Source organism: Xenopus laevis, chromosome 2L, assembly GCF_017654675.1.
Source record: "Xenopus laevis strain J_2021 chromosome 2L, Xenopus_laevis_v10.1, whole genome shotgun sequence".
Lineage (NCBI taxonomy): Eukaryota > Metazoa > Chordata > Amphibia > Anura > Pipidae > Xenopus > Xenopus laevis.
The window spans coordinates 90,091,346-90,118,071 of record NC_054373.1 but is presented as its reverse complement, the minus strand read 5'-3'; the positions used below and the strand labels follow the sequence as shown (position 1 = coordinate 90,118,071).

Genomic DNA, 26,726 nt, shown 5'->3' with positions numbered 1-26,726 from the left:
AATCAGCAGTTAGAATTTACTGGTCACCTGTTTAAAAGCAAACATCTTATTGGTTGCTATGGGGTAGTGGCCCAGTGTCTAGGGCCAAAAAGTCAGGCAGATGTCGATCAGGCAGGGTTTTAAAAACCCGTTGGATCGAGGGTCGCATCAGTTTGTTGATGCAGTCTTTGATCCGAACGCCTATATGCTTAAAGTTATGATCAGATCATTGGGCCCTAGGCCACAAGATCCGATCAGCTGGATATCAGTCATCTCAAGGTGGGTATATTGGGGAAAGATCCACTCGATTGGCAAGGTCACCGTAACCAGCGGATCTCTACATGTATGGCCATCTTAACACTCATCTCTAAACTGAACGGTTGTCTACTCAACAGAAAGTACAAAATATTCTGAACGCACATGTGAAGAACCTTCATTTGGTATTCACTCTGTTTACCACATCCAGATGGTGGTTTATCAGCTACAATGAAGGATTTATAAACACACATTGTAATCCAACCCAGTTATTGTTGCATCTTTTTAAGCCACAACTCTTTACTGTCAGCTTTATGAGCGTCATTATATTTCAGTCATAGTATCCCCTAAGGTTAATATTTTTCAAGGACATAGTATCAACAAATGCTGTATATAGTCGGACTAACTAAAACGCTATGTATTTTTAAAAATATACATTTAAAGGGGCACCCTAGCTCTTTTTTTGCATTACAAGAGAAAGTTCTAAGCAATGAGATCCGCCTCCATATGTGTCCAGTAGGGCATTTTTTTATTCAACAGTGGTCTTGCCGTTCATAACTTATGTTACTACCTCTGAATGCAACTATGGCTGTCACCAGAAACTTAACTATGCAAAGTTTTAAAATGGGATTGCAGTCCCTTAAACTGAACTATATTTGCGGGATGGAGAGTTATTTGGGGCACCTATGGTCATTTTATTTATTTTCCCCTCTGTTATTATAACAGTGTATAGACTTTAAATGTAAAGGGATTTGGTTATAAGCCTGTAGGTAGGACATGATTAGAAGATGGTCAGCATTTTATTGGTTGGGAGAATATATATAACATTGCACAATACATGTATGGGACCTGTTATCCAGAATGCTTGGCCTGGGGTTTTACGAATAACAGATATTAACAAAATTAGGTTCTTCGTACCTCAAGTCTACAAGTAAATCATGTAAACAATAAACCCAACAGGTTGGTTTTGCTTCCCATAAGGATTATTTAGATCTTCGTTTGGATCAAGTATTAGGTACTGTTTTATTATTACAGAGAAAACAGAAATCATTTTTAAAAATTTGGATTCTCTGTAATTCAGAGCTTTCTGGATAACATAGAGAGAGGGGCAAAGTGTTTCTTCAACATATGGGGGTATATACAGTATATCAAAAAGTAAAGTTAGAGATCGACACAGTCCTCTATAGTGAAATTCCACCACTCTTCATTCATTTCTATGGGATTTTGAAAGGCATATTTATCAAAGGATGAACTTTCACCCATCGATATACGCTTTTAAAAATCCCATAGAAATGAACGTAGAGTAGCGGAATTTCACTATAGAGGACTGTGGCGACCTCTAACTTCACTTTTTGATAAATATACCCTATGGTATTTTAAAGGAATCATTCAGTATAAAAATAAAAACTGGGTAATGTTTCCAATATAGTTAGCCAAAAATGTAATGTATAAAGGCTGGAGTGACTAAATATATAACATAACACTACTTCCTGCTTTGCAGCTCTATGGTTTCCACAGATCAGTGACTTGAGGGGGGGGCACGTGGGTCCTCAATGTTTGCTTTTGAATCTGAGCTGAATGCGGAGGATCAATTGCAAACTCACTGAACAGTTATGTCCCATGTGGCCCCCCTTCAAGTCGCTGACTAGCTCAGAGTTACAGAGCTATTATCTTACACATTCAGTCACTCCAGTTTTTACATTACATTTTTGGCTAACTATATTAGAAACATTTTTTATTTTGCACAGCCTATTTAACCAGTTTTTATTTTTACACTGAACTATTCCTATATATACATTGCTGGAAGGTGGGGTCAGTATGCTATTGCATAATGGGATCACCATACTTGTGTGGGACACATTGCGTAAAACTATATATCTGTATAATTGCCATAATTGCCTCTACTACATTCTATACCAGTAATCCCCAAAAAGTGGCTCGAGAGCAACATGTCACTAACCCATTGGATGTTGCTCTCAGTGGCCTCAAAGCAGGTGCTTAATTTTGATTTCCTGGCTTGGAGGCAAGTTTTGGTTGCTTAAAAACCAGATGTACTGCCAAACAGAGCTTCCTGTAGCCGGCTAGTCCACATAGGGCTAGCAAAAAGCACTTAATTGGCATTCCCAGGATTTTTTCATAATTTTGCTGCTCCCTATTTTTACATTTGAATGTTGCTCATAGATAATTAAAAAAAAACAAAAAAAAAAAAACTTTGGAGACCCCTGCTCTACACGCTCATTTCGAAGTCCAGAGGAAGGGCATTCATACTGGCTGAAAGGTGTAATGCTCGGGAGCACTGTAAGGGTAAGGGACTCCTAATAATGAGAAAGAAAATTTCTGTCAAAATATCAGTCATTTACATCTTACGTGTATTCTCTGTAAAGCACAAGCACACTATCTGAACAAATCAATTACACTTGCTTTATTAAGAGTGACCTCAGATTGGGAATATTCATAAACATTGTGTGCTGCAAACTCAAGCACTGAATTTTTAAACTATCCGTTTCGATCCCTATTAATAGCAAATGTAGCCATTATAAATAAAATCTACCTGTAATGGTCTTTTAAATATTTTATAAAAAAATTGTAATGTTTTCTTAGTTTACATATTTAGGAGTCTTTCAACCTAGGCATTATGCCGCTGTTGTGTGTACGGCAGTTATTTTGACAATAGCATGGTGATGCCAGCATTTTGCCAGTTGTGGTTTGCAAGGTTTCAGGTTATATTAAATATTACAGCTCCATATGTATACCCACAGACAGAAGCATAAACACCCAGAAGCACCAATCTTTCCTTCCTCAGGCAAAAACAATACATTAAAGAATAGTATTTGTAAAATATTTTATTGAATATGTTTCATGAGATTTTTTTTCTGTTGTATTGATGTACACAAATGTGTACATCTGCACAGCTCAGCGTGTCCTCCAAGAAAACAAAATTATATATCTTTCAATGCTTGAACATTAAATTAATAAGTTATAGTCTGTGAGAGTCGTTCATCCCCCTGAACATAATTTTACTGCAAAGGGGAGGAAAGACCATATAGGCACAAGTTTCCACCAGCTCATTAAAAACTGAAAAAACAGTAATCGGACCTTGTATAAAAGAGTCAGAGTTTAGCACACACATGCCAAAGGATGAGGACACCATGATTTTTTGTTTTGGCATTGCAGATTTAATATGGAAAGTTGCTTTTCTGCCCTAAATGCACAGCTCCCAGTGGGCACGGTTAGGCTGCTTGAGATTTGGCTACGGATATCAAAACAATGCTTTGTTTGTATTGCCTGCACAACCTTTACCTGTCAGCGTGTTCAGGAGAACATTACAGTTTACATTTTAATTCATACTGGGGAACTATAGGCAAGTAAAACGTTAGAATATTTTAAAGGCTGAATGTAAACAGCAAAATAAGATTCTGGAGGTCAAGAATTTCAAGAAAAGAGTTGATAATGTATTCCATCCTGCAGCTAGAACATTAACAAGACCCCCCACAAAGCAAATAGACATTAAAGGGGACCCGTCACCCAAAAAAATTATTCAAAATCCTATATTATCACATTAGTCAAGCAAAATGAACTTTAATTCCACTGTTTAAATGATTTGAATCTTGTTTCCTTCAGTCTGGGAATTCAAAATGATAGCAAGCAGGCAGCAGCCATTTTGTTATTAAGACAAGCCTTGCATCATCTCAGAATTTTGTTTGTGCACCAGAATAGGGGACCCGATGTCCATCCCCATGCCCTGGCTACACAATTAAATGGTAAAGAGAACGGGGGAATGTGTGGAGAGCAGTGACATCAAGGAAGTGCTGAATGGAAAGTGTAAGTAATTGTCTGCCCCGCCTCTATGCCCATGGCATAGAGGAGGGGCAGACAATATTTGATTGACATCTGAGATTTTTAAATGAGCTTACAGCAGCTATGAATGCTTTAATAAAAAATAGAAATTGGATTTCATCTTTAATTTGAAAAGGACTTTTATTATATAGATTTTTGTGTCTGGGTGACAGGTCCACTTTAACAAGTGTATTTATCTTTCCCTAAACTACAGCTCTCACCAGTACAATTGATGGGTTCTCTAACAAATAAATGTCTTACATCCTCCTCCATTTGTCCAGAGGATATGCACACAGCAGCTCGGATTACGCACAAGCAACAATTTATGATTCTTACAATAACCCTGTGGCAGTTGAGAGTTCTGTTCTCCTGACTCCTTTCAGATTATCTTGGGGTAGGGGCAATGCTTAGATATGCTTAAAGAACACATTTTTTCAGATGGAACGGTTTATATCTAATTTAGTTCTATCTATTTTCATGCACACTTATGGCATTGCTGTTACCAAGACTATTGGAAAAAAAAAGTATCAATAGCAGATTCTATTTGTAGTGACACAGTTATTTAATTCATATCCAAAACTGCATCATTTTGTGGCCACTGACCATTAGATTTGGCTTAAGGCGGAACAGCAATAGTTTTATTTCAGAATAAAAATAGTTGCTGTGCTGAAAATGGGCATTAATTATCCTGAGAAATGCAGTATTTTCTTTATGCAATCTGTCTTTTAACATATATTTCAGGTTATGTTGGGAGGATTTAGGGGAAGAAATATAAAAATCCATAAATCATTTAATTTTAGCTAAATCTTGTATATCTGTCCATGAACCATAGGTAAGGATGTGGGCTACTTGCTTTAGCTCACATTTCTGGTTAAGGATGTATTAATTCTCATCCATACAGTCTATTGCTAGGGTCCTGCAGAGGAGTACAGAATACATAGGTTACTGTGCCTTCTCTAGATAAACATTATTCAGTTACACTTTAGTCAGTTTATTTGCTTACCATGCCCCTGCCTGTATTGCTCCACATGTTTGGCAATCTGGAAGTGCTAGGATTCACACCTGGGCTTGGTTATTCAGCCCTATACACATCTTACTCAAGTTTTGTTACGTCACACAGAAAAAAAAAAAAAAACTATTTAACCTTGCATTTGTGCAGCTGTCAAAGACAAAAAATTGGGGGAGAAGTTGAACAAAAAAAAAAAGTCCTTCACTGAAATGTGTTTTAATTTCACTATTTTTTGCTTTCTGTTACACTTTTGTTTGCAGGTTTTCTTTTCCAATGGGACGGAGGTAAAAAAAAACAAAAAAAAACGATCTTGCTTTCTGGTTCAAGATTTCCACCATAACATATCCATTTTAACTGGTAACAAGGATCTGATGAAAGCCAGTGGTTTCCACACTGCACTACTGCATACAGCAAGGATTATTGGCATCCTTGAACCGAAGGCGCATTTTAGGCCGGTACTTTTCCAGGTAGAGCAATTGCTTGGAATTAAATGCTCCTCTTCGTTTCCTGAAAATAGCAAATTACATGATCAGCCGGGAAACTGACAAGACTTCAGTTATAAGGCAACAATGCTACACCAAAACAGTTGCCCCTGTATCTGAAGTTGGTCCACACACTTATAGAACCAGTCATTCGCCGCTGAACTCAATAACTGAATCACCTTTAGTTTATGTGGCAAGCCCATAAGAGCTGTTCATACTGGTACAAACGGCACAAAATTGATTAAAACAAAAAAACCTTGTGGCCAATAATACTTTTAAGTGCATGTATAAGGAAAATGGCCACACCATAAATGGGACAGAAAAGGGAAGTAAATGAAATCAGTAATATATAAAATTCGGCAGAAATGTATATGAATATTGCCAATTTATGCAAAAGCTTCTTTATGCCTTGATTTAAAGGGGTTGTTCACCTTTAAATGAACTTTTAACATGATGTAGAGAGTGATATTTTGAGACAATTTGCAATTGGTCTTCGTTTTTTATTCCGTGTGTTTTTTAAGTTATTTAGATTTTTATGAAACATCTCCAGTTTGCCATTTCATCAGTCTGGTTTCTAGGGTCCAAATTATCCTAGCAACCATGCATTGATTTGAATTAGAGACTGGAATATGAATAGAAAGATGAGTAATAAAAAAAAAAAGTAGCAATAACAAAGTTGTAGCCTATCAGAGCATTTGTTTTTTAAATGGGGTCAGTGACCTTTTAAATGGGGTCAGTGACCCCCATCTGAAAGCTGGAAAGAGCCACAAGAAAAAGGCAAATCATTTAAAAAACTATAAAAATAAAATAATGAAGACCAATTAAAACGTTGCTTAGAACTGGCGTACTTTAACATTCATTAATTTAAAAGTGAACCACCCCTTTAAGAAGACTAGCCAGAAGAAAACAGTGTTTAACTTGCTTCTTGTTTACCAGGCAAGGAGGTCCCTGGAGGAAACATAGGAGAGAGAGAGAGAGAAAGAAAGTAAAAACATTAACAAGCTCACTTACTGCCTGATAAACTGAACCGCATCTTCATATTTCATGCCACATTCAATCAGTGCCAGAGCAACCAGCACAGGAGCTCTGAAAGAAAATCATGCAGAAATGAGTTAAGCATTTATTCGACATTATGTCTCCTTCAGACATCACCTGAACCATTAAACCATTAAAACTGCAACAATTTATTCTTGTATGTATTCTGTATGCCATATATCATATAAAGAATACAGTACCCAAAATGAAATCAAAAAAGTAGGGCAGAAAAAAATTATGGAAGACGTGGAAGGAACAAAGTTACAGAAAACAAGAGATGGGAAATTTTTTTTTTTTTTAAAGAGAAGTAAAATAATGAGAAAATAAATATGAAAACAGGATACAAAATGACATGGTTTGTAGCACAAGCATACTATTAAGAACTTCTAAATTATATTTCTATGAAAATAGCAGTGAAAAAGTTTCCTTTTGCTTAGATTTGACAGTCTATCAATCCAAGGGTTAAAAACCCTACATTGAAGCTGTGCTGAAAGTCCCCATTTGCACAGAATTCTGATAGGAGAGATTCACTTGGCATGCTCTCTTAAGCAGCATTGCCAGGGTCTTCATTGTCATTATCCTGCTTAGCTTCCAGCTCATAAGATGCTCCATTCTGGTTATACCTACATATATGGATGTATTCCTTTCAGAGCAAGCTGCTTGTTGTCTATTGCAAAATTGAAGTGGCCAGGTTATATGGCATTGAATAAATTAAAAACTTTGTCACTTTGCTAAGCAAACTTTTGATATTCCAGCTCTCTCAGAAATGAGCATACACATGCAAAGTACTTGATACAGGTACACACATTTAAAATTACATCCAAAGCCTTTACTAAGGTTTTGCTGTAGAGAGTATGCTACAGGGATGCTGATCATGCTCCCAGGCAGTTGGCCTATAACAGCACATTTCTGGTATCCAAACCAGCCCTCAGTAATCTGACTCTGTATATAACACCCTGCAGCAAACTTGGGTACATGATGCACCTGCTGGACTGTCATAAGAGTGCCTGAATAGCCATAAAATATAGGTTGTAGTGAAACACATGAATAGTTCATGCCAAAAAGCTGTTGCACCTGCAGGCTTCTAATGCATCCCAATGTCAGCAAAAAAACAAACTTTTAGTAAAATTATTAACAGGATATTGTGCAAACTGCCCATTCTCAGGAGTCCACTCTGTAAAATGGTAAGAGGATTCCGTGCAAGACTATACAGCTTCCATAGAATATAACAAATAGGGATGCACCAAATCCAGGATTCGGTTTGGGATTCTGCCAAGATTCAGCCGAATCAAAGTGCCTGGCTGAATCCAAAGAAAAAAAAAAAGAAAATCACGCGACTTTTCATCACACAAACAAGGAAATCAAAAATGGTCAAATCTTTCACAAAGGATTCGGCCGAATTATAATGTATTCGGTGCATCCCTAATAGCAAAGGAAAAAAAAAAAACAATCATGTGCAATTTTAAAAATAGACACATCAACAGTTTCTTTGGTAAGGAATCCCCTGATCTTATGACGCATAGGAGCCAGGAGACTCACTCACTATGCACATGTCTGATCAAACATGGCTGCATGTACCGAGAGCTCTCTCCTGGAGTAAGCAGCATAGTGCTCACTAGGAACATTTTCTGTCCTAAATAGTAGGGATGTAGCGAACCGCCGAGTATGTGTTCGCGAACGCCGTTCGCGAACACCGGCAAAAAATGCGAACAGTTTGCGAACTGTTCGCGAACTTCGAACATCCGAAAATCGTTCGATTCGAACGATCGTAGGATTTTTAATCGTTCGATCGAACGATTTTCGTTCGAATCGAACGACAATCGTTCGATTTTAGCGATCGAATGATCGAACGATTTTGACGCGAACGCCTATTGGCGAACGTCGCGCGACGTTCGCGAACTTGCGGCGGACGCGAACAGCCGATGTTCGCGCGAACAAGTTCGCCGCAGAACAGTTCGCTACATCCCTACTAAATAGTATTATTTTCCTAAATCAGAGTTTGTGCTCTCAGTCTACAGCTAGCAGCATGCTATGTTTCTTGGCAACCCTTGTTATAGTTCAGCAACACTATTGTGTAAGGTGTATTTGCCCCTTTTGCGGCAAAATAATTTGATTGTGGATGCTTACTCCAAGATTGTTGTATGAATTAGGGTGTATAATTTGAAGCAGACATAACTCGGCAGGTCAGGCGTATATAAAGATTTACTTTACTACATTTAAAACTACAGAAGGCACAAACTACTTTGCTGCAAGGTTGTTTGTTTCAGTTTTTACAGCTCATCTGCATGTACTATGATTGAGCTTTTAAAGGACATAGGATAAATGAAAAAACCCTAATTTTGTAGACAATTGTGAGTAATATATGGTGTTGCTTTTACATGGTGCAAAAAAATTAATATTATCTTTAACAATAGCCCCTTTATTAAAGCTCCCTATAGATGTTCTCTGGCCCCTGTTACTGTTTTAAATGATGGGTGGGCGTGTCCTAACAGTCCCTGCCAGAAGCACATTAGGAGGGGGACAGCCAATCACAGCACTGCAGTCACACAAGCAAAGACAGGTGCCAGTTCCCTATCAGGTCCTGCTAGCTGCTGAATGGTCACTGTTATACAGTGCATTGAGCAGAGTGCTGCGGCTCCAATGCACAGCCTGGGAATTCAGGGAGCACAATTCTTCTATATCTAAATGAGTATAACGCACTGGTACATTCTTAATTTTTACACAAAGTCTCCTTTAAATTAAAGCACTTCTATGCTTAAATACTTCAAACATATAACAAGGGGATGGGTATTTCAAGTAGATGGCAAGTACATACCTCCCAAGTCCGGCCACACAGTGAACAGCAATGCAGCATCCAGCTTCCTCACGGAATTTGGTTTTCAAGAGGTTTAGCCAATCATCAACTATCTGTGTTGGTGGTGGCGCTCCATCATCAAAGGGCCAATCCTGAAAAAAGTCAAAAGAGAGAAAATAAGAGCAAAAAAAACATTTAGGAATCGACCCGAGCACAAACCCATAGCAACCAACTAGTTAAGCTTTTATTCAGCCAGCTGCAAGTAGACAGTAACAAACTTTTTAAAACTTTCTGGCTGAACAAAGCACATAAAACACAAAAATAAAAAAACAATAACAAAAACTTTCCTAGATGTGATAGGGGATATAAACTAAATATGAGTGAAGTAAACTTGTTTTTACTTGCAATCTGAATTGAGCTAATGCTAGGCAGTTATTAATCAAAAGTCGAGTTTTTCTTAGGTAGTTTCAGGGGAAAAAACCTCAGATTTTTCAAGATTTATTATTCCCCCGAAGCTGCAAAAAACTTGGATCTGAAAATACTCCAGCTAATACCAGTCAAGATCATGTAGAAGTCAATGGCAGAGGTCTCAAACCATTTGAAGGTGTTTTTAGAATTCATGATTTTTGGATTTTATTCCGTGGTTTGTGCACGAAAATGACCAATTTGAGTTTTTTTCGCCAATAACTAGATCAATTCGAGTATTAGAGTCCCCCCTTCTCATTGCATTTATTCAAGTTATTTTAGATTAATTTTTTTTCATAAATAAGCAAACATTTGAGTTGACAGTTTATTCGAGGAAGTAAAAACCTCAAAAACACTACCTTTGATAATTATCCCCCTAAGGCACAGTCAAATCACTGACAGGTCTATATGAACCAAAAAACTGTGTTGAGCTGAAGGGAGGCAGCACTTTCCCTCTGCTAGTGGAGTGGTAAAATTTTGCAAAGAGCAAAATGCAGAGTAGTATATGTCGACGTTGTATACATATTATCCATTATATCTATTGCGCTACTATATTCCATAACTTTTTACAGAGGTTATAAACCATCCACATCAGTCCCTGCCTTCAGTTGTGTGTCTGCACACTCACAAACACAGCTCTTGCCTGCATACAGTCACACAGCAGATATCAGTGCAAAAAAGCATAGGTTCATGTTTTTGCACCAATGTTGTGAGACATAATTGAGCACAGTGGCTTCTCTCCCCCTACATAACATTAGCCTTAAAAAGAGCTCATGGCTAAAAGACACACAAGCTAAAGCAGGATCTTCAAGAGTAACTCCACTGGGCGAAAATAAAATTGAAAAAGAAATACTTAAAGGAACAGTAACACCAAAAAATTAAAGTGTTTTAAAGTAATGAAAGTATCATGTACTGCTGCCCTGCACTGGTAAAACAGATAGGTTTGCTTCAAAAAAACTAGTTCATATAAACAAGCTGCTGTGTAGCAATGGTGGAAATAAAAAAAAGGCTATATGGCACAGGATAAATAGTGGTTAACAGATAACCATTCTGTTCTACCGAGATTATCTGATATCTGCTGTGTAACCTGGGCCTTTTCTCCTTTGAGTGGCTACCCCCATTGCTACACAGCAGCTTATTTATATAAACAATAGTAGGTTTTCTGAAGTAAACACAGGAGTTTTACCAGTGCAGGGAAAACACTGCATTATAATTTATTACGTTAAAACACTATTTTTGCTGATGTTACTGTTCCTTTAAATTGCAAAAGCACCAGTACAACACTGTGAGCAAATGTGATTAATTTTCATTATTATTATCACCAGAGCACATATTCTTTGTGATACAATGCTGTTTTAGGTCAGTAGGCTAGCAGTATACTTACTAAAACCTGTATCCCTTCCTTTTCTACTGGAGCTTTATCATATGTTGCATCACATACTCTCACAAGTGTGGTAACTCCATATTTCTTCAGCTCCTGTGGAAAAAAAAAGCAGGATGGAGACAGCATTTAAATTAAACCAAAGGAACAAAAAAAATGAAATGTGCTATAAAAGCAATAACGGACTTGCTTAAGTGTACTTCTCTGTAAACAAAAATGTGATTACAATTATAAAGTAAAATCAACTCAAGAACAAAAAAAGGATAAAACGTAAATCAAAAGTAGAACTGGATTTTAAAAGAATTGGCTACTGTACATGGGGCATTTTGATAACATCAATTTTAAGCTGTGGTGATCAAAATCAAAATCTGAACCTGGGTTCATCCATAATTTGGATCACCATACCTTAAGTCTACCAATACTTTAAACTTAAATATCCCCAAAATTATTGTTTTGCTACCAATATAGATCTAAGTTACCTTTGTTGGGATCAAATACAAGGTACTGTTGTATTAGTACAGTACAGAGAAAAATGAAATCATATATTGAATGATTTCCTCTAAAATAACTCTATAGGAGATTGCCTTCCCATTGAAGCTCCCTGGATATTGGTTTTCTGGGATTAGAGATCCTATACCTGAAGCACTGCAGGTCCTAAACAAAGAACAGGTAAAGTACACACTTACAAGGTGTGGAGTCCTGCGGGGGTCCATTTTTTGGAACCCGTACCCAACCCGTACCCGCATTCTTACCCTCTTGGACCCGCTACCCGAACCGCAAGTACCTTATCCGCAACCTGGACCCACTGACCATCAAGAATCAGGAAGTGCTGTTTTTATAATCTGGAAGTGACATCATTGGAAGTAGACGTGATCAGAAAAAAAAGGAGTAAAACAGGAAGTGCGGTCATTGTAAACCAGAAGGGACATCATCAGAAGTAGGCGTGATCAAAAAAAAAAAAAAAGGAGTAAAAATCGCTGAGACGACCCGCAGCCTTGCGTCTATACCCATACCCGGAACTTCCACCCGCAACCCGCAGGTTTTTGGGGTAACCCACGGGTACCCGACCCGCTGCAGGACTCCGCAAAGCAAAGCAGTGATAAACTGAAGAGACAAAGGCTCCCACTGCTACTTGAGCTAAAGCAAGACATAAACAGCAGACCAGACAAGGATCTTCTGTCCAATCAAGGGATTTTCCAAGAGCTGCATTTTGTTTGTCCCTGCTTTTTAATGGACCCACTAAACTAGGGTGCAAATTTTTTAAAACTTTATTTTAATTTTATTTAACCATCACAACATTTAAAAGGATGCATGTTATAGATGTTCAAGAACATGGCAACTAACATGTACTGCTCAATACAGACTGTCAAATATGAATTTGTAAGTAGGATGCAGAGCTGTCCCCGATAACATTTGCTCTGTATCGGACAGCCTATAACGGCTGTATTCCAAGCTGAACATGGAGATTTTTTTCACACTTCAGGAAAACACATTTTAATTAGTTGGAATATGTGGTGACAGATTCAAACTTTTTTTACACAATTATTGGGGTATCATATTTTTAAAATACAGGTATGAGACCTATTATCCAGAATGCTTGGGACCTGGGGGTTTCCGGATAATGGATCTTCCCGTAATTTGAATCTTCATACTTTACATCTTCATACTTTAAATCTACTAGAAAATCATGTACATTAAATAAACCCAATAGAATGATTTTACATCCAATGAGAGTTAACAATATCCTAGTTTGGATCAATTACAAGCTACTGTTTAAATATTAGAGAAAAGGGAAATAATTTTTCATAATTTGAATTATTTGGATAAAATGGAGTCTATCAGAGACAGAAATTCTGAGCTTTCTGGATAATGGGTTTCTGGATAACAGATTCCATACCTGTATTATAGTGGTGGTTACCACTAGCCCCAAATTCCTGTAAATCAATATATATTCAGCTAACAATGAAGTGGACAATTCAGAAAAAAAAAAATCTTCTAATTCTGAATATAACGCATTCATATACACAACTTGTCCAGATGCTGCTGCATGTAGGTTCTTACCTCAGTAAACTTGTTGAGTGTGGCATTGGTTGGATTATGTGTAATTAGAAAACGCATGCACTCATGAGAGATTTCTACAGGAGCCGGACGGTTCATTTTGATCAGATTAAAAAAATAAGGATATTTCTTGGGAAAAAATCCTGAAAAAATTCACAGCAAAAAATATGAAAATTTTTTATAAAGAAAAAAAGATATTTATTTTGCAGGAAGAAAAAAAAAAAAAAAAAAACTTATTGCAAAAGTCCCAGCGATGTTTTGAATGCAGTCAAGCACTTTGTGAGGGATGCAGTAGAGCATCCAATGAGAATTTCTTACATAACTTATGGAAAGGAAAAAAGGGGGTATTTTAAAAAAAATCACCAATGGTCTTTATGGCAAGGAGGCACTCATTTGGGGGGGAGAAAAATTAACTGCAGAGTTGGCCTCCGCCCTTAGTCCCCACTTTGTAAAATTCTTCCCTTCACAAAAGGAAAAATTAATTTGCAAAAGCAAGGTGGTTGCAAGGTAAGAAAGTAATTAGTAACTCCCATAGGCTTTACTGCAGCTGGCAAAAGGCTGATGATTGGAAAGTGGGCTCAAAGAGGCACAGACAAACTTCTCAGCTCACTTGTCTGTGCCAATGCTGTGCTGAGCCTGGCAGTATTCTGTTCTTACGCGCCGAATCGCCATAAATATGCAATGTTCACTCCAAGAGGAAACCTGTGAGACAGAGAAACACTGCAAATTAGTATGAGTAAGTAGGTTAAGAAAGCTTAGCTTGTAAATTTAAACTTTTTTCAAGTATATAATTTCAGCCAGCAAATTTCATCAGCAACAAAAGCTATTTTCCTGTGAACCCAGAGTCGATATGAAAAAGTCCCCCCAAAGCTGCGGGATATGAAAAGCTGCAACTTATGTCTAAATTAATAATTCATTAAATTTTGATGTGATGTTGATTTGTGCTGTTCAACATTGGGAGCAGATATGTTGCTGGACTACAGCTTCCAATATACAGTTATGGGACCCTTTATCCAGAATTCTTGGGACCTGGGGTTTTCTGAATAACATATTTTTCCATAATTTAGACCCTTATACCTTAAGTCTACTAGAAAATCACGTGAACAATAAACAAACCCAATGGGCTGGTTTTGATTTCAATAAGGATTAATTATATCTTAGTTTGGATCAAGTACAAGGTGCTGTTTTATTAAAAAGCAGAATTTTTTTTAAAAATTTCAATTATTTTAGTTACAGTCTAGCAGCATCTCAATCTCAAGGCTAGACTACAGTGCTCTAGACACTGGTGGTCTACAAAGATAGGTCCTCACTACAGTTTCTTAGATTACAGCTTCAGTACTTCAGTTAATTCTAATGTAACCAATATACTTTAGCAGCTTCCTCTGAAACCTACAGTTAAAAAAGTAAATTAAAAAAGAGGTAGTGTCACTAAGTAGCAGTTACTGAGCTCATACAGCCAATTTTGTGAGGTCTCTGCCTTTTTTGGTAGAGGCAATTGTATCTCAATCAGTGTTTTGCTTTGGAATTGGACAGATCAGACGGTTTAGCCCTCAGGTCTACACATGGATCCTGCTGGATAAAATGATGCATTAGCTGGTCATACTCTCCAAGGATTTCACCTGGAAATGTAGTTGTTTTGACACAAGGTCATAAAGCAAATTTTGGAAGTGACCATGTCCAGAGCTTTACCAGGACATGGTCATTCCCCATGTAACAAAGACTTCATTGTGCACTACCCTAGCACTGATCCAAAGCAATTCCAAGACACAAACATATAGCAGCTTCAGTGCAATGATCCAAAACATAAACCATCAATCACTCCTCACACTACATTAAAGACCAGATGCATTCAGAACGTATGCATCTACCTAGTACCAATGGCTGGCGCTCTAAATCTCTGCTTCTTCAGGTGACTAATCTCCTGTCTTCCCTTAGGTCACACTGGGCGATTCGGCAAGATTTCGTTTTTGAATTATTTGCCTTCCTATTCTGACTCTTTCCAGCTTTCAATGGGGGAAACTGACCCCAACATATTTCATTCTCTTAATCAAATCAATGCATGGTTGCTACAGTATTTGGTCCCTAGAAAACCTGAGCAACACTAGGGTCTATTAAGGCATAGAGGTAGAATTCTCGTGTTTTATAGTAACATTCCTGTTTAAAGCTTGCAATGTTCTTTAAAAAATTAAAAAAATAAAATAAAAAAAGTCTGGGTCTTCACTATCCATATGTTATCTTACACAGGTCTGTGAACGTGTCGTTGCTCAAATAAAGATAACTCTGATGACCAGGCTGTAAAAGTTACACCAGTCCACGGTCATGCAGACTGTGTACAAATGGAGGCAATTCAACAACATTGTTACCACCCCGGGAATGAAATGTTGTGGAAGGACGTGAAGACGGCAATTCATTTAAGGGCAAGGCTAGACGTTGCATTTTTACTTTGCGCTTTTAAAAAGCTCCGTGCGTAAATATGCATAACTGCACTACCACTGAAACTAATGGAAAACTCACTATTCTCACAGGGCGCTTGCAAGCTGAAATCCACCACAGGATGCCAGTATTGGCATTTTTTTTTTAGCAAAAACGCCAATATGTCAAGAAACTACCAAATCAATAGACTATGAGATCTGCAAGTTTGAAACCACACTTTATGTAAATACTTAAATATGGTGTCCAAATTCTTGCGCGATAAATGACGCATATACGTTTTTACAGCCGGTGACGTAATTATGTTGTGTATTGCCAATCATTCCTGCTGCATTTTGCCTGTAAATAGTTTTTCTATTTCTAAATAGCTTTTCTATTTTATATTTCCAGCCAGCAGAATTATGGGGAACGAGAACAATCTGAAGTGCATGTTTGGAAAAGAAACCTATGTGCTGAAAAAGCATGAAAAACGCCATGTCTGGCCTTGCCCTAAGGAAGCCCACAAACACCCCTGAGTTGAAGCTGTTCTATAAGGAGGAATGGGGTAAAACTGATGAACAGTGTTTGGCTGCAGTTACTGCAGCTCAAGGCAGGCACACCAGTTACTGAAAGCAAAGGTTCACATTCTCTCGCCACAAACAAATATGCAAAATATGTAATGTAGGTTTTTAGATCATTTGTTTAAAGGAAAAGAAACACACCAAAAATGAAAGTGCTAAGATAATGTAGTGTTGATCTGCACTGGTAAAACTGGTGTGTTTGCTTCAGAAACACTACTGCAGATAATATAAATAGGCTGCTGGGTAGCAATGGGGGCAGCATTTCAAAGAAGAAAAGTCTCAGGTTACAGAGCCGATAGCAAAGAAGTTCTGTATATTATAATGGTGTTCTACAGAGCTTATCTGTTCTCTGCTATTTAATCCTATTTGCCCTATTTCTATTGCCTCCAATGCTACACAGAAGCTTGTTTGTATACATATATACTTTAAAACCTGTTCATTTATTGGTGTTACGGTTTATTTCATTGGGTTCTCATTATCTAGTTTTAGGACCAATTTGAAAAACTTCACATTTTTGGCCATATTTATGCCAAATAGTAAAAAGCCAAAATAATTTAGAAATTTTAGAAATCACTGCACGGTTGCAAAATACAATGGAATTTTTAGCAAAATGAAGAGCATTAATTTCAATAGTTGTTTTGTTTGGTCTGACACAAAGAAACTCCACACAAGGCCCTCTGTATATCATATAGATAAGCCATAAATAGCATTCAATGTTGTTTCTGCAAAACATTACGATGTGCTGATCACCATGCACAACAACCTGCTTCCAAGAATAGCGTAGGATTGAAACCAAATCTTTGTCCAAGCCTGATTATATAAAGTGCCTCGTCTCCCTGCCGGAGGTACACTTTGTAACAGCAAGACACAGATTATTGCCTTTTGTCAAGTTATATCGTACAACACTTAAAATCACTCTACCGGCAAAAGGCTAGTAGCCTGATTTGAGCTTATTTACTGGGGCAGATTTATTAAAGGATCAGAAACATCAAAAATATGTTTCAATACTACGAAAAAAAAGCACCAACACATATTAAACTTTAAAATCACAAAGTTTTTATTTAGAAATAATTTACTGAATCTCCATTTGCGCTCCTCTTCAGAAAAGGCGCCAATTCATCGTGCGGCACTCAATTTCTAATCCCTGGCTATCTCCTATAAGGAAGGCAGGGAGGAGAAATCAAGCGGTGTGCAATGGACCACCCCATCGCCTTTTCTAAGGGGAATGCAAGTGGAGATTCGGTAAGTTATTTCTAAATAAAAACTCTGATTTTAAAGATAATTTAAAAAAATATATATGTTTGTGCTTTTTTTTCGTAGTATACAAATTGTTTTTAAAAATGTTTTGATGTTACTGATCATTTAAGGGTCCAGTTGCATTTTCCACCAATATTAGAGTTTTTAAGGATGTTTTTTTGGTTGGGTAAAAAAAACCCAAACACATTTTTCAATTTGTTTTTTAAAAAAAACACAAAATGTATCGAAATGTATTATACCCCGACCCTGGAAAAAGCTTAAATCCAAAAATACACCATCTAAACCCTGTCAGTCATTGGCAGAGATTCCTTGGACCATTTGCCGATGTTTGTAGCCTTCATGATACTCTTTCGAAGGGTTTTGCCAGAAAACTATCAATTCGAGCAATTCAAGTTTTTTCCTGACGAGAACTCGATCAATTTGAGTTTTCGTGTTGTTAAACCCCGAAAAAGCTGATTCGAGTTTTTTTTCAATTTGTGTTTTTTCTTAAATAAGAAACCATTTGAGTTGTGAGTTCATTCGAGGTATATAAAAAAACCATTAGTGTCCATTTACTGGAAATTGGTACAAGTTGCAAACCACACAGTTTCTCATTTACTTGAAAGTAATCTACCTGAACCTTGTACATTTTAGCAATAAAGTTAAAATGTCAGTGTTTCGTTCTAGTCAAAAATGTTTGCGAAAAATATACCATGTGCCTTAGGCTTAAGGCTACAACACACATTTTGATCACTACTACGGTTATGGTACAATTGTCTACTACATGTTGCAATCACAATCACAATGCACCTATCTGGACTGCATCAGGAAACCATATTTGTAAAAGATGATAATTATCAAAAAACATGCTGCACTCCAGCTAGTTGGAAACCAAAATAGCAGCACTCAAGGTTAAATAACACGGACGCATTAGAACGAATATATTTCTATTTGTTAAACTTCCTTTACATGAAGTGCCATGGCACATGTCGAGTTTGATCATCAATACTTGTGGCAGGGATCAATACACTGTTAATCACAAACACTGTGCCAGTAAAAATTAAGCAGTCTATGGCTAGGTCTTTGAAATACATGCCACAAGTAGCAACACCCAAAATGGCTTATCTGCCATGGACCTAGTAGTAAGGGCATAAGGCATGTTTTCATGCACTCTACTTGTAACAGTGGTGGCGATAAGCTTACTTGCAGTGCAACTCATGTCACATCTCACTCACATAAATGAGGAGCAATCCACAGAAGGTATTTAGATCACTGCTTCAAGTGGGGTTATAATCTGCTGTAGGTTCTGATATTTTGAATATAAGAGCAATAAAACCTAGCCAGAGTCAGTTGCATTGACTTCAGTAAGCAGATTTGGGTTGGACTCCTGCAGTGAAGTTTCAGCCAACCACAGTCAATTTTAAAGTTGCTGCCTGACTATCTAGACATGCATGTCATCCAGGGAGTCATGTCCTGATTGAGCTTTTTGGTGGGTGCATTGGGCATCACTAGATGAGGAAGTGTAGAGAAGCAAGCTCTTCTGTACTTTCTGTTAGACCTACAGAAGAGAATCTAGCCACTCGTGCACAGTATGCATCCATTTGTCCTGTGTGCTTACGGACATGTACCCAGAAGAATCGGGCAGCATACAGACTAATTTACTTTATATTGCAACAAGTTTATTATGGTTTGTAGCAAGCATAGGTCAAACAACACTCACTATAGGTCTGTGCGACCTTGAGCATCTGATTAGGTGGGATAATACTCACATCCCACTTTAATGCAAAATGGCAATGTGCACATAGCATACTAGATTAACAGCCAATAAAACGGATATAAAAAATAAATAATCAAAATTCATTACAGGCAACAAACAAATAGAAATTATTTACAAGCAGGGTTTATGCAAACAGTGAAAGCTTTCAAAAGAATACAAAGTGGAGCCAGGGGTTAAATCAGGGTATACAGAGTACATTACTGGGAGAGATTTATGGCAGCAAAGTCCTGCTAATCTTCCTGACAAGCTTTATCTGGATGTATTACCTTCACAGTTGTACATGCGGTGCCCAGTTTGGCAGCCACAAGTCTTCCAATAAAACAAACTCCAGATCACGCTGTGCCTAACTGAAGAGAAGGGACAGTCACCTCATTCTTTGGCAAAGGCAGCCTGTACCTGAATGATCAGGTTTCCGCGTGTTTAATTCCAACAACGACATGTGAGTGAAGCTGGGCCAGGAATTCCTGGCAGAGAAACGAATATGCAGGATTGCTTCGGCCCCCGCCCCCATCTTCCTCCACTCACCTCAGACCTCTCCCAAAACATGAAGTTGGACAAGGGCAATTTGCTGCACTGGCTTGACTGGTACAGGCAGCAGCAGCTGAAGGGGTTACAAAAATGCTGAAAGTGTGGAAAAGGTTAGTGCATTCACCTAGTTAGATCACAGCACAGCCATTCCTGAGGTAAATGGTTCAGGCAAGCAATAAAAGTGTAATTGCTTTTATAGTCCAGTATAGAAATTAAATATGCAATCAAGTCCTCCATAATAAAATACAAGATAGCTCTTATTTTGTACCTGTTCCCATTCCACATCAGAAACCCTTGTAACAGAACTATCAGGAAAACAAGGGGTGGCAGGTTCTGAAAGCGGTCAAGCAATATTTGGTGTCACAAATGTCAAGCAGCACTTCTAAGAAACTTCCCCCACAGGGAACCACCCATTAGAGAGATCTTGTTGCCGGCTTTCAGAGAGGCGTTATCTGCCTTTACACATGACAATAACACAACTGCTTTTAAATTTAGTTTCAACCTGAATTGTCGCTCGGCTTGAAAAGACAGCATATATCTTGCCCACTTAAAACCCCAAATGAAAACAAATAAAAAAAAGGATTGCAAATATTTACCACGTACACAGTGTAGAATGTCAGAAGCAGCAAGTCAACAAAATACAATAACCATGTACGTCCTGATCAACTCCTGTGTAAGATTATAAGGTAAACTATAAAAATTATTATTTTTGAGGGTATGTGTACTTGACATTTTGATGTACACCCACTACCAATTATCGCTTGTTGCCCAAAGCAACACATTCTTTCTATCGTCAGCAAACGAACAACGCCAACCATTATGGATGAAAAGAACAAAACAAATCTTTACAATGCCAGAACTACAATAACAAAACTTCATATACAAATGGATATTGGAGTCAACAAATATTTTAGGCTAAAACAGCTACAATCTATAAGTATGCAGATACCACTTCTAGACACACATAGTTACACTACATGCATGATGTCAAGAGTAGACTGGAAAATTGTTGGCTTTTCACTGGAGAAGAAATTACTTTTTTATGAACCCCCATACAGTCAGAAAAAAAATGTACCATTCCATAACTTTGGTCCAATTTGTTGTATGTGTTATAAACTGGCTCAGACTGGAATCTCCAGCTCATGAGCCCTTAAGCTGGCCATAGATGCAAAGATCCGAGTTTGAATCCTCGAACCTCGATCGGATCTTTGCATCTATGGCCAGCTTTAAATGTGCATGAGGCATTTCACCAACACTTTTTTCCCTAAATGGCTGCTGCAGGTGGTATACTTATACATTAGTGGCATCAGCTGAATGGAGAGTGCAAGTTCTATGTCATATTTCATCAAATGGGAGCAAAATAGAGCAAGCCATGTCTTCCTCTAGGAACACGTCGTTATTATCCTTTATTCATATAAGGCCAACATATTCCACAGTACATTAACCTCACGTACAAGGAAAGTATTTCATGAATTACCAAATCATTTAACAGAATGCTCCATGGTGAACAGGATTGCTAAGTTTTTCTTTTCTTACTCTGCATTTTTTTTCTGGAGCAACGATACAGATCTCACGAATGCTTGAACATACCCCAAACTTGAAGCAAAGACTAATAGTAGAAAAGGTATGCCTCTTAAAGAAGATGTATTTAATGTTAGACTTTAACTGTCCTTTAAAGGAGAAGGAGAGGTTAAAACTAAGTAAGCCTTGTCAGAAATGTCCACCTAAATATACCAGTAAACCCTCAAAGTAGTGCTGCTCTGAGTCCTTCCTGCCTTCAGCATAAACCAACCTACCCAGGGCGTGAGCATGCTCAGTTTGCTGCCCCCCCGCTTCTCTGCTGTAATCTGAGCCCAGAGCTATAAGTGAGCAGGGAGAGACTCGGGCAGGAAGTGATGTCACACCAAGCTAATACTGCAGCTGCTATCCTAAACAAACAGAGAGCTTCTTGAGCTTTTTTAGGTATGGTAAAACATTCTACAGAATAAATATAGCATTCTAGCTTGCACTATTGCAGCTAATCTATTAGCAATAAAAGTCTCCATAGCTTTCCTTCTCCTTTAAAGTTTTTTTTTTTAATGTAAAAAAAAGTTTAATGCTTGTCATTCCTACCACACAAAAACATATCCTAGAGCAAACTGTCATGGATTTGACCATCTAGTTGTAAAAATAACTTATCAGTAGCATTAAGGGCATCACACAATCAATTCACTGAAAGCACTAGACTTGCCTGCCTTTCTAAGTTTTTGAAAACTTTATAAAATCCAATGGGGAGGATAAAAGCCTCGGGAGCAGAGGGAATATGAAATATGATTCGACAGGCCAACCTAAATTGCAGAAGAACGAGAGCATAAAAAGTGACTGGCCATTTGGAAGCCCCTACGTCAGCCTACTGGAGGCTCTGTTTGGCAGAACACAGGGTGTTACAACAAAAACTTGCCTCCAAGCCAGGAATTCAAAAATAAGCACCCGTTTGACACAGCTGGAAGAAACATGTTGCTCATGAGCCACTGGTTTGGGATCACTGCTGTAGATAAAAATTATCCAATCCAACTGAATTTTTTCAGGGTACATCAAAAGCAAATAAATGCCAAATACTGCTGCTGTACCAGCAAAGGTAATTGGCAAAAAGTGTATGCAAAGCGCTGTTAGCATAAAGAGATTGTAAATCCATACAAGATGCAAAAAATAAAAGCACTGACAACAATTTTCAGTGTTTCATATTTTCGAACTTATGTCTTGTTAGACTATTACTAGCAACGTATTCCAACATATCAAGGTTCAAAGCATGATGGGAAATGAAGTCCAGAAGCATTTGGTGACCTAAGGTTAAGAAACACTGGTTTAAAACCTGATCTGTGCAGGAAAGCATGGCGTATTCATTTTAAGAACATCCATAATATCACTTCCGCAAATTACCACACAGAAGTTACTGGGTTCTAAAACGGAAAATGCATTTCCTAAATGTGTTAAAATAACACAAATTTGCACAGATAAACAAAAAGCCTTTCCTGTGCATTGTGTAAACCCCCATTTAGGCTCCGTTCAATCTACCAAGTTACATGTGATATGGCAAGGGGTCAAGCAAGGTTGAGTTCTAACACTAGGCACAAAGTCCAGAACTATCGGGTCACTTGCACTTCCCAGAACACATTTAGAAATATAAAAAGGAAACTACAATATCAATGCAAAAAGTCGTTATAACATGGTAAGAGTCAGAGACATTTTACTACTTTATGGTAAATGTCCCCTGCATTGAAAGGAAGCTGCACCTGGTTTCCTGTCATTAGGCAACTGTAGCAAGTCTGCCAATACTCAGATCATATATTGCAGAAGAGTCCAGTTTTAGAAGAGACATCCTAACATTGTGTTACAATGTCACAAAACTGATTTAAAAAAAAAAAATGAATAAAAATCTGTAGCTAAGATCACTTTGGTTTTAACAGTCCTACCAGCAGGATTCAATAGAAGCATTACAGACAGCTGTGTACCAACACAAAACACATACATTTTATTTATGAGATGTGTCATCACAGAGATTCCCCAGGGAGCAGGTAGTAATGCAAGACCATCATTTCATATACACAGGAATATATAGAATTCTAAATCATTTTATAAGGTACATAGAAAGCCAAATGAGCATGTCTACTGTATACAGAAAAGAAAGGAAATAACACGCGAGTCACAAAAAAATAAATGTCCATATTTTTTCTTTGTTAAGATAGAGTGGGAGGATGAGTAATACATGGTGATCAAAGTCATCTCGAGGCTATTGATCAAATACTGAAAAGCAAGAAACTAATGACGGTGCTTTTGTCACTTCCAGTATAGAAGGTCACAATGTTCTCAGGTACAATCTGAGTCACTGAGAGTCAGGCAGACCCAGCCTACAGAGAATGGGAGGGGGCAAATGTGTCCGGAGGGTGGAAGATCACAGAACTACTGTTGTACTAACTGCAGTATAAGTACGCCCAGCCACAACTTAATATAATTTAAAGCTATTCTTACCTTGTAATGAATATACTGTAGCTAGCTATAATTAGCCAGAAAACACATGCTTCACATCTAAATTTAACAGGAGAACGTTTTGTAATCCATACTGGTTCACACGAAAAGGCTACTGTATATTGAGAATAAATGGCCATTACCAAAACAGCTTCTAGGTCTGGTATGATTAAAAACTACATCTAAACAAGAAAGCTACTAGATCTTGTACAAAAATATACATTAAAAGAACTACCTTACCAAAGAATTTAAAAAAACAGGCAGTTGAGAACATTAAGCACCAAGAGTTCCCAACAAGTATCATTCATGGACAGCTATTTCAATACTGTAATAACACTCATAGCCAAAACTGTGCCATGCACACAACAGATTCTGCTCCATATAGCATGCAAACTATATAGACCAACATTCCCAAATACTATACTGCGTTATTTAATGCTTTTCATTAAATATCCAGAGATAGAAATCATTACAAAAGGGCAGATGAAACATTCACCCAGTGATGACATTACCCATGCCTACACAGTTATTTCTAAATCTATATTTGTATAGTGCCAAAACATTTTATGAGCACTTGAGAGTGTTGAACATCTACATCAGCAGTTGTTTGGTATTAGATCCACACATACGAGATTATGCTGTCGGGGTGTTGGCCCCTTTTATTATGCCATGTGCGGATCTGTTACCAAACGATTGCTGCAAAGGGACCCGGCCAGGTCAACGGAGGACCAGCACCACCGTTGCAGTTCAAGTTAATTAAAGGTATGCGGCAGAACTATTACATTTCATTCAAGTTGTGAACATCTACATCACTCACTGCCTAGTAAAGCTTCCAATCCAAGGTTCCTACTACATACAAACAACACACAAGGATCAGTTTCATGAGATATTTTAGGCTTTTCAAGTGTTGGAGAAAACATGCAGACAAAGGAAAAACAAACACCTGGCAGACAGCTTTCTTGTAAAACCCACAAATGTGCTGAAATAAACACTTGCTCTACTTATTGACACACACATCTAAACAGTCAATCTTCCATGTCGAAGTAGAAGTCAAGAAAGGTTATTAGCCAAAAGGCAACAGAACACCTCCTTATGCCTCCACATAAACAACACAAAATCAACTCACCAAAAGCATATTTATATAGTGGTCGGATATCATAATTATCAGTATCCAACAAGTCATATTATGCTACCCCAAAGATATGGAACATTTGCTTCATGTTACCTTGGGACCAAGCCATTTTTTATAACATCTCCCTAAACCTCAAATAAGTAGTTTGTTATATACCCAATAAATTGCTTAATTCAAATTTTGCAATTTTCTAATTTATATAATGGCCGAAGATCACTTATTGACATTGCCCAATTCATAATAACAGGATTGGAACCTCCCGTACAAGTCTCAACACATGCTTCCAACTAATTAGTCAGCATCAGACCTTCATCAAACTATATTAAACAGTGACTACTGGTTGCCAACACAAACAGTTCTTTCTGACCAGCTAAAATGGATCTGCTTGTGAATGACAGACTATGTCTTATTTCTGTCTCATACTGGTAGTTTACTGGAAATGTATGGTTTCATTACAGTCATAAATGTAATGAAGCAATAAATTGGTTGTTCGAGATATATATATATATATATATATATATATATATATATATATATATATATATATAGATATAGATATAGATATATATATATAGATATATATACTCATACATACATATACTGATGAACACAAGAAGGTACACAGTCACCCTGAAGTCTGACTTATAACCTAGATCATAAACTTTATATCAATAAGCGGATATGGTTTCTGAAGACTCTGTGTTTTGGTTTCTATCATGATCGTAGAGCAGTAGATGGCATGCTGACTTTGCAGTTTGTAGTTCTGGAATACACATGGTACACCAGCAACATTCTTAACAAATACCTTCATGAGACACAAGGAACAAATCCAGGTTTCTGCAACATTCCAAGCCTGCCTAAAGCTCATTATGATGGGTAGGCTCAAATTGTCCCTGAGAGTCTAAGTGTATGCCAACAGCCAAATAAAGTAATTGATTTAAGTTGGTATTGGGGCAAGGAATCATCATACTTCCACACATGAGGTGTTTAGGATAGTTAGAAGGGAAATAGAACATATAACCTTATATTAAATGGAATAAAAGTGTCTATTAATGCTATTAAAAAGGTTTATATAGAGAGCCGACCGTCACTTGTGAGAACTACCTGAACACATAGAAAATGCTCACACACATGTCTGGATTAGGCCCAGCAGACATTTTCTAATCCACCTCTCACGTCACATTTATACAGGAGGAAGCCATCCAATCAGTGACACAAGCACACGCTCTCTCGGTGAAATCTTGTTTTTTTTCCCCCTACTTAAGGCTTTACTCGGACTTCAACGAGTAGTACTGAAAGCTGGGTAGGGTAAAAGAACATGCATGCTTAGCTCCCGCCCACCCTTCCGAAGTCATCAGCTCACCGACAGCAAGGGGGGACGCTAATCCACGTGTTTACTGCTCAACCGTATCGTCTTTCCCAACACAGCCCGAAGTCGCGGAGCGCTACTTATACATACCGAAAAGCTGTAAACTGCAGCCGCCTAGCAGGTTCCTAGTCTATCAGGCAATCCCAATGCCACACGTCCCCTCACGCGAGACTCTCACGTCACGACTACACGTAAACGCGCAGACGCATTACGTATCCTCCTTGTGGGCGTGACGAGTTATCGTAAATCGCGGTAGGACAGCTCCTAATCTGGTTTCCTCTGTTTGCACCGCCTCCTTCTATACTTGGTTGCGAGCAGTACCTGCTGCTGTCAGAGACTTTCTCACAATTTCACCCAAACAAGAAAGAAGTTTTGTGCAAACGAAAGTCACCTT

The 26,726-nt window shown here is 37.9% G+C and overlaps 1 protein-coding gene across 3 annotated transcripts; it reads right to left on the bottom strand.

The window, feature by feature from the left end:
* Positions 1 to 3,059: 3,059 nt before the first annotated feature.
* Positions 3,060 to 26,544, bottom strand: ptp4a2.L (protein tyrosine phosphatase type IVA, member 2 L homeolog). 3 transcript variants are annotated; one of them, XM_041580974.1, is made up of 7 exons: positions 26,327 to 26,531; positions 13,299 to 13,997; positions 11,241 to 11,333; positions 9,413 to 9,543; positions 6,574 to 6,648; positions 4,256 to 5,587; positions 3,060 to 3,745 (listed from the first exon to the last, which is right to left on the bottom strand). In XM_041580974.1, the coding sequence occupies exons 2-6, from the start codon at positions 13,392 to 13,394 to the stop codon at positions 5,479 to 5,481; spliced, it is 504 nt and encodes a 167-aa protein (XP_041436908.1). In that variant the 5' UTR covers positions 13,395 to 13,997; positions 26,327 to 26,531; the 3' UTR covers positions 3,060 to 3,745; positions 4,256 to 5,478.
* Positions 26,545 to 26,726: the final 182 nt, after the last annotated feature.

What these genes read in the sequence shown, in the direction of transcription:
- ptp4a2.L (XM_041580974.1), bottom strand. Translation starts at nt 13,394, where the DNA reads ATGAACCGTCCGGCTCCTGTAGAAATCTCTCATGAGTGCATGCGTTTT. An exon ending in AGGAAGGGATACAGGTTTTA is followed by an intron (nt 9,544 to 11,240) that starts GTAAGTATACTG and finishes GACTTTTTTCAG; the next exon opens with GATTGGCCCTTTGATGATGG. An exon ending in GCGGTTCAGTTTATCAGGCA is followed by an intron (nt 5,588 to 6,573) that starts GTAAGTGAGCTT and finishes TGCTATTTTCAG; the next exon opens with GAAACGAAGAGGAGCATTTA.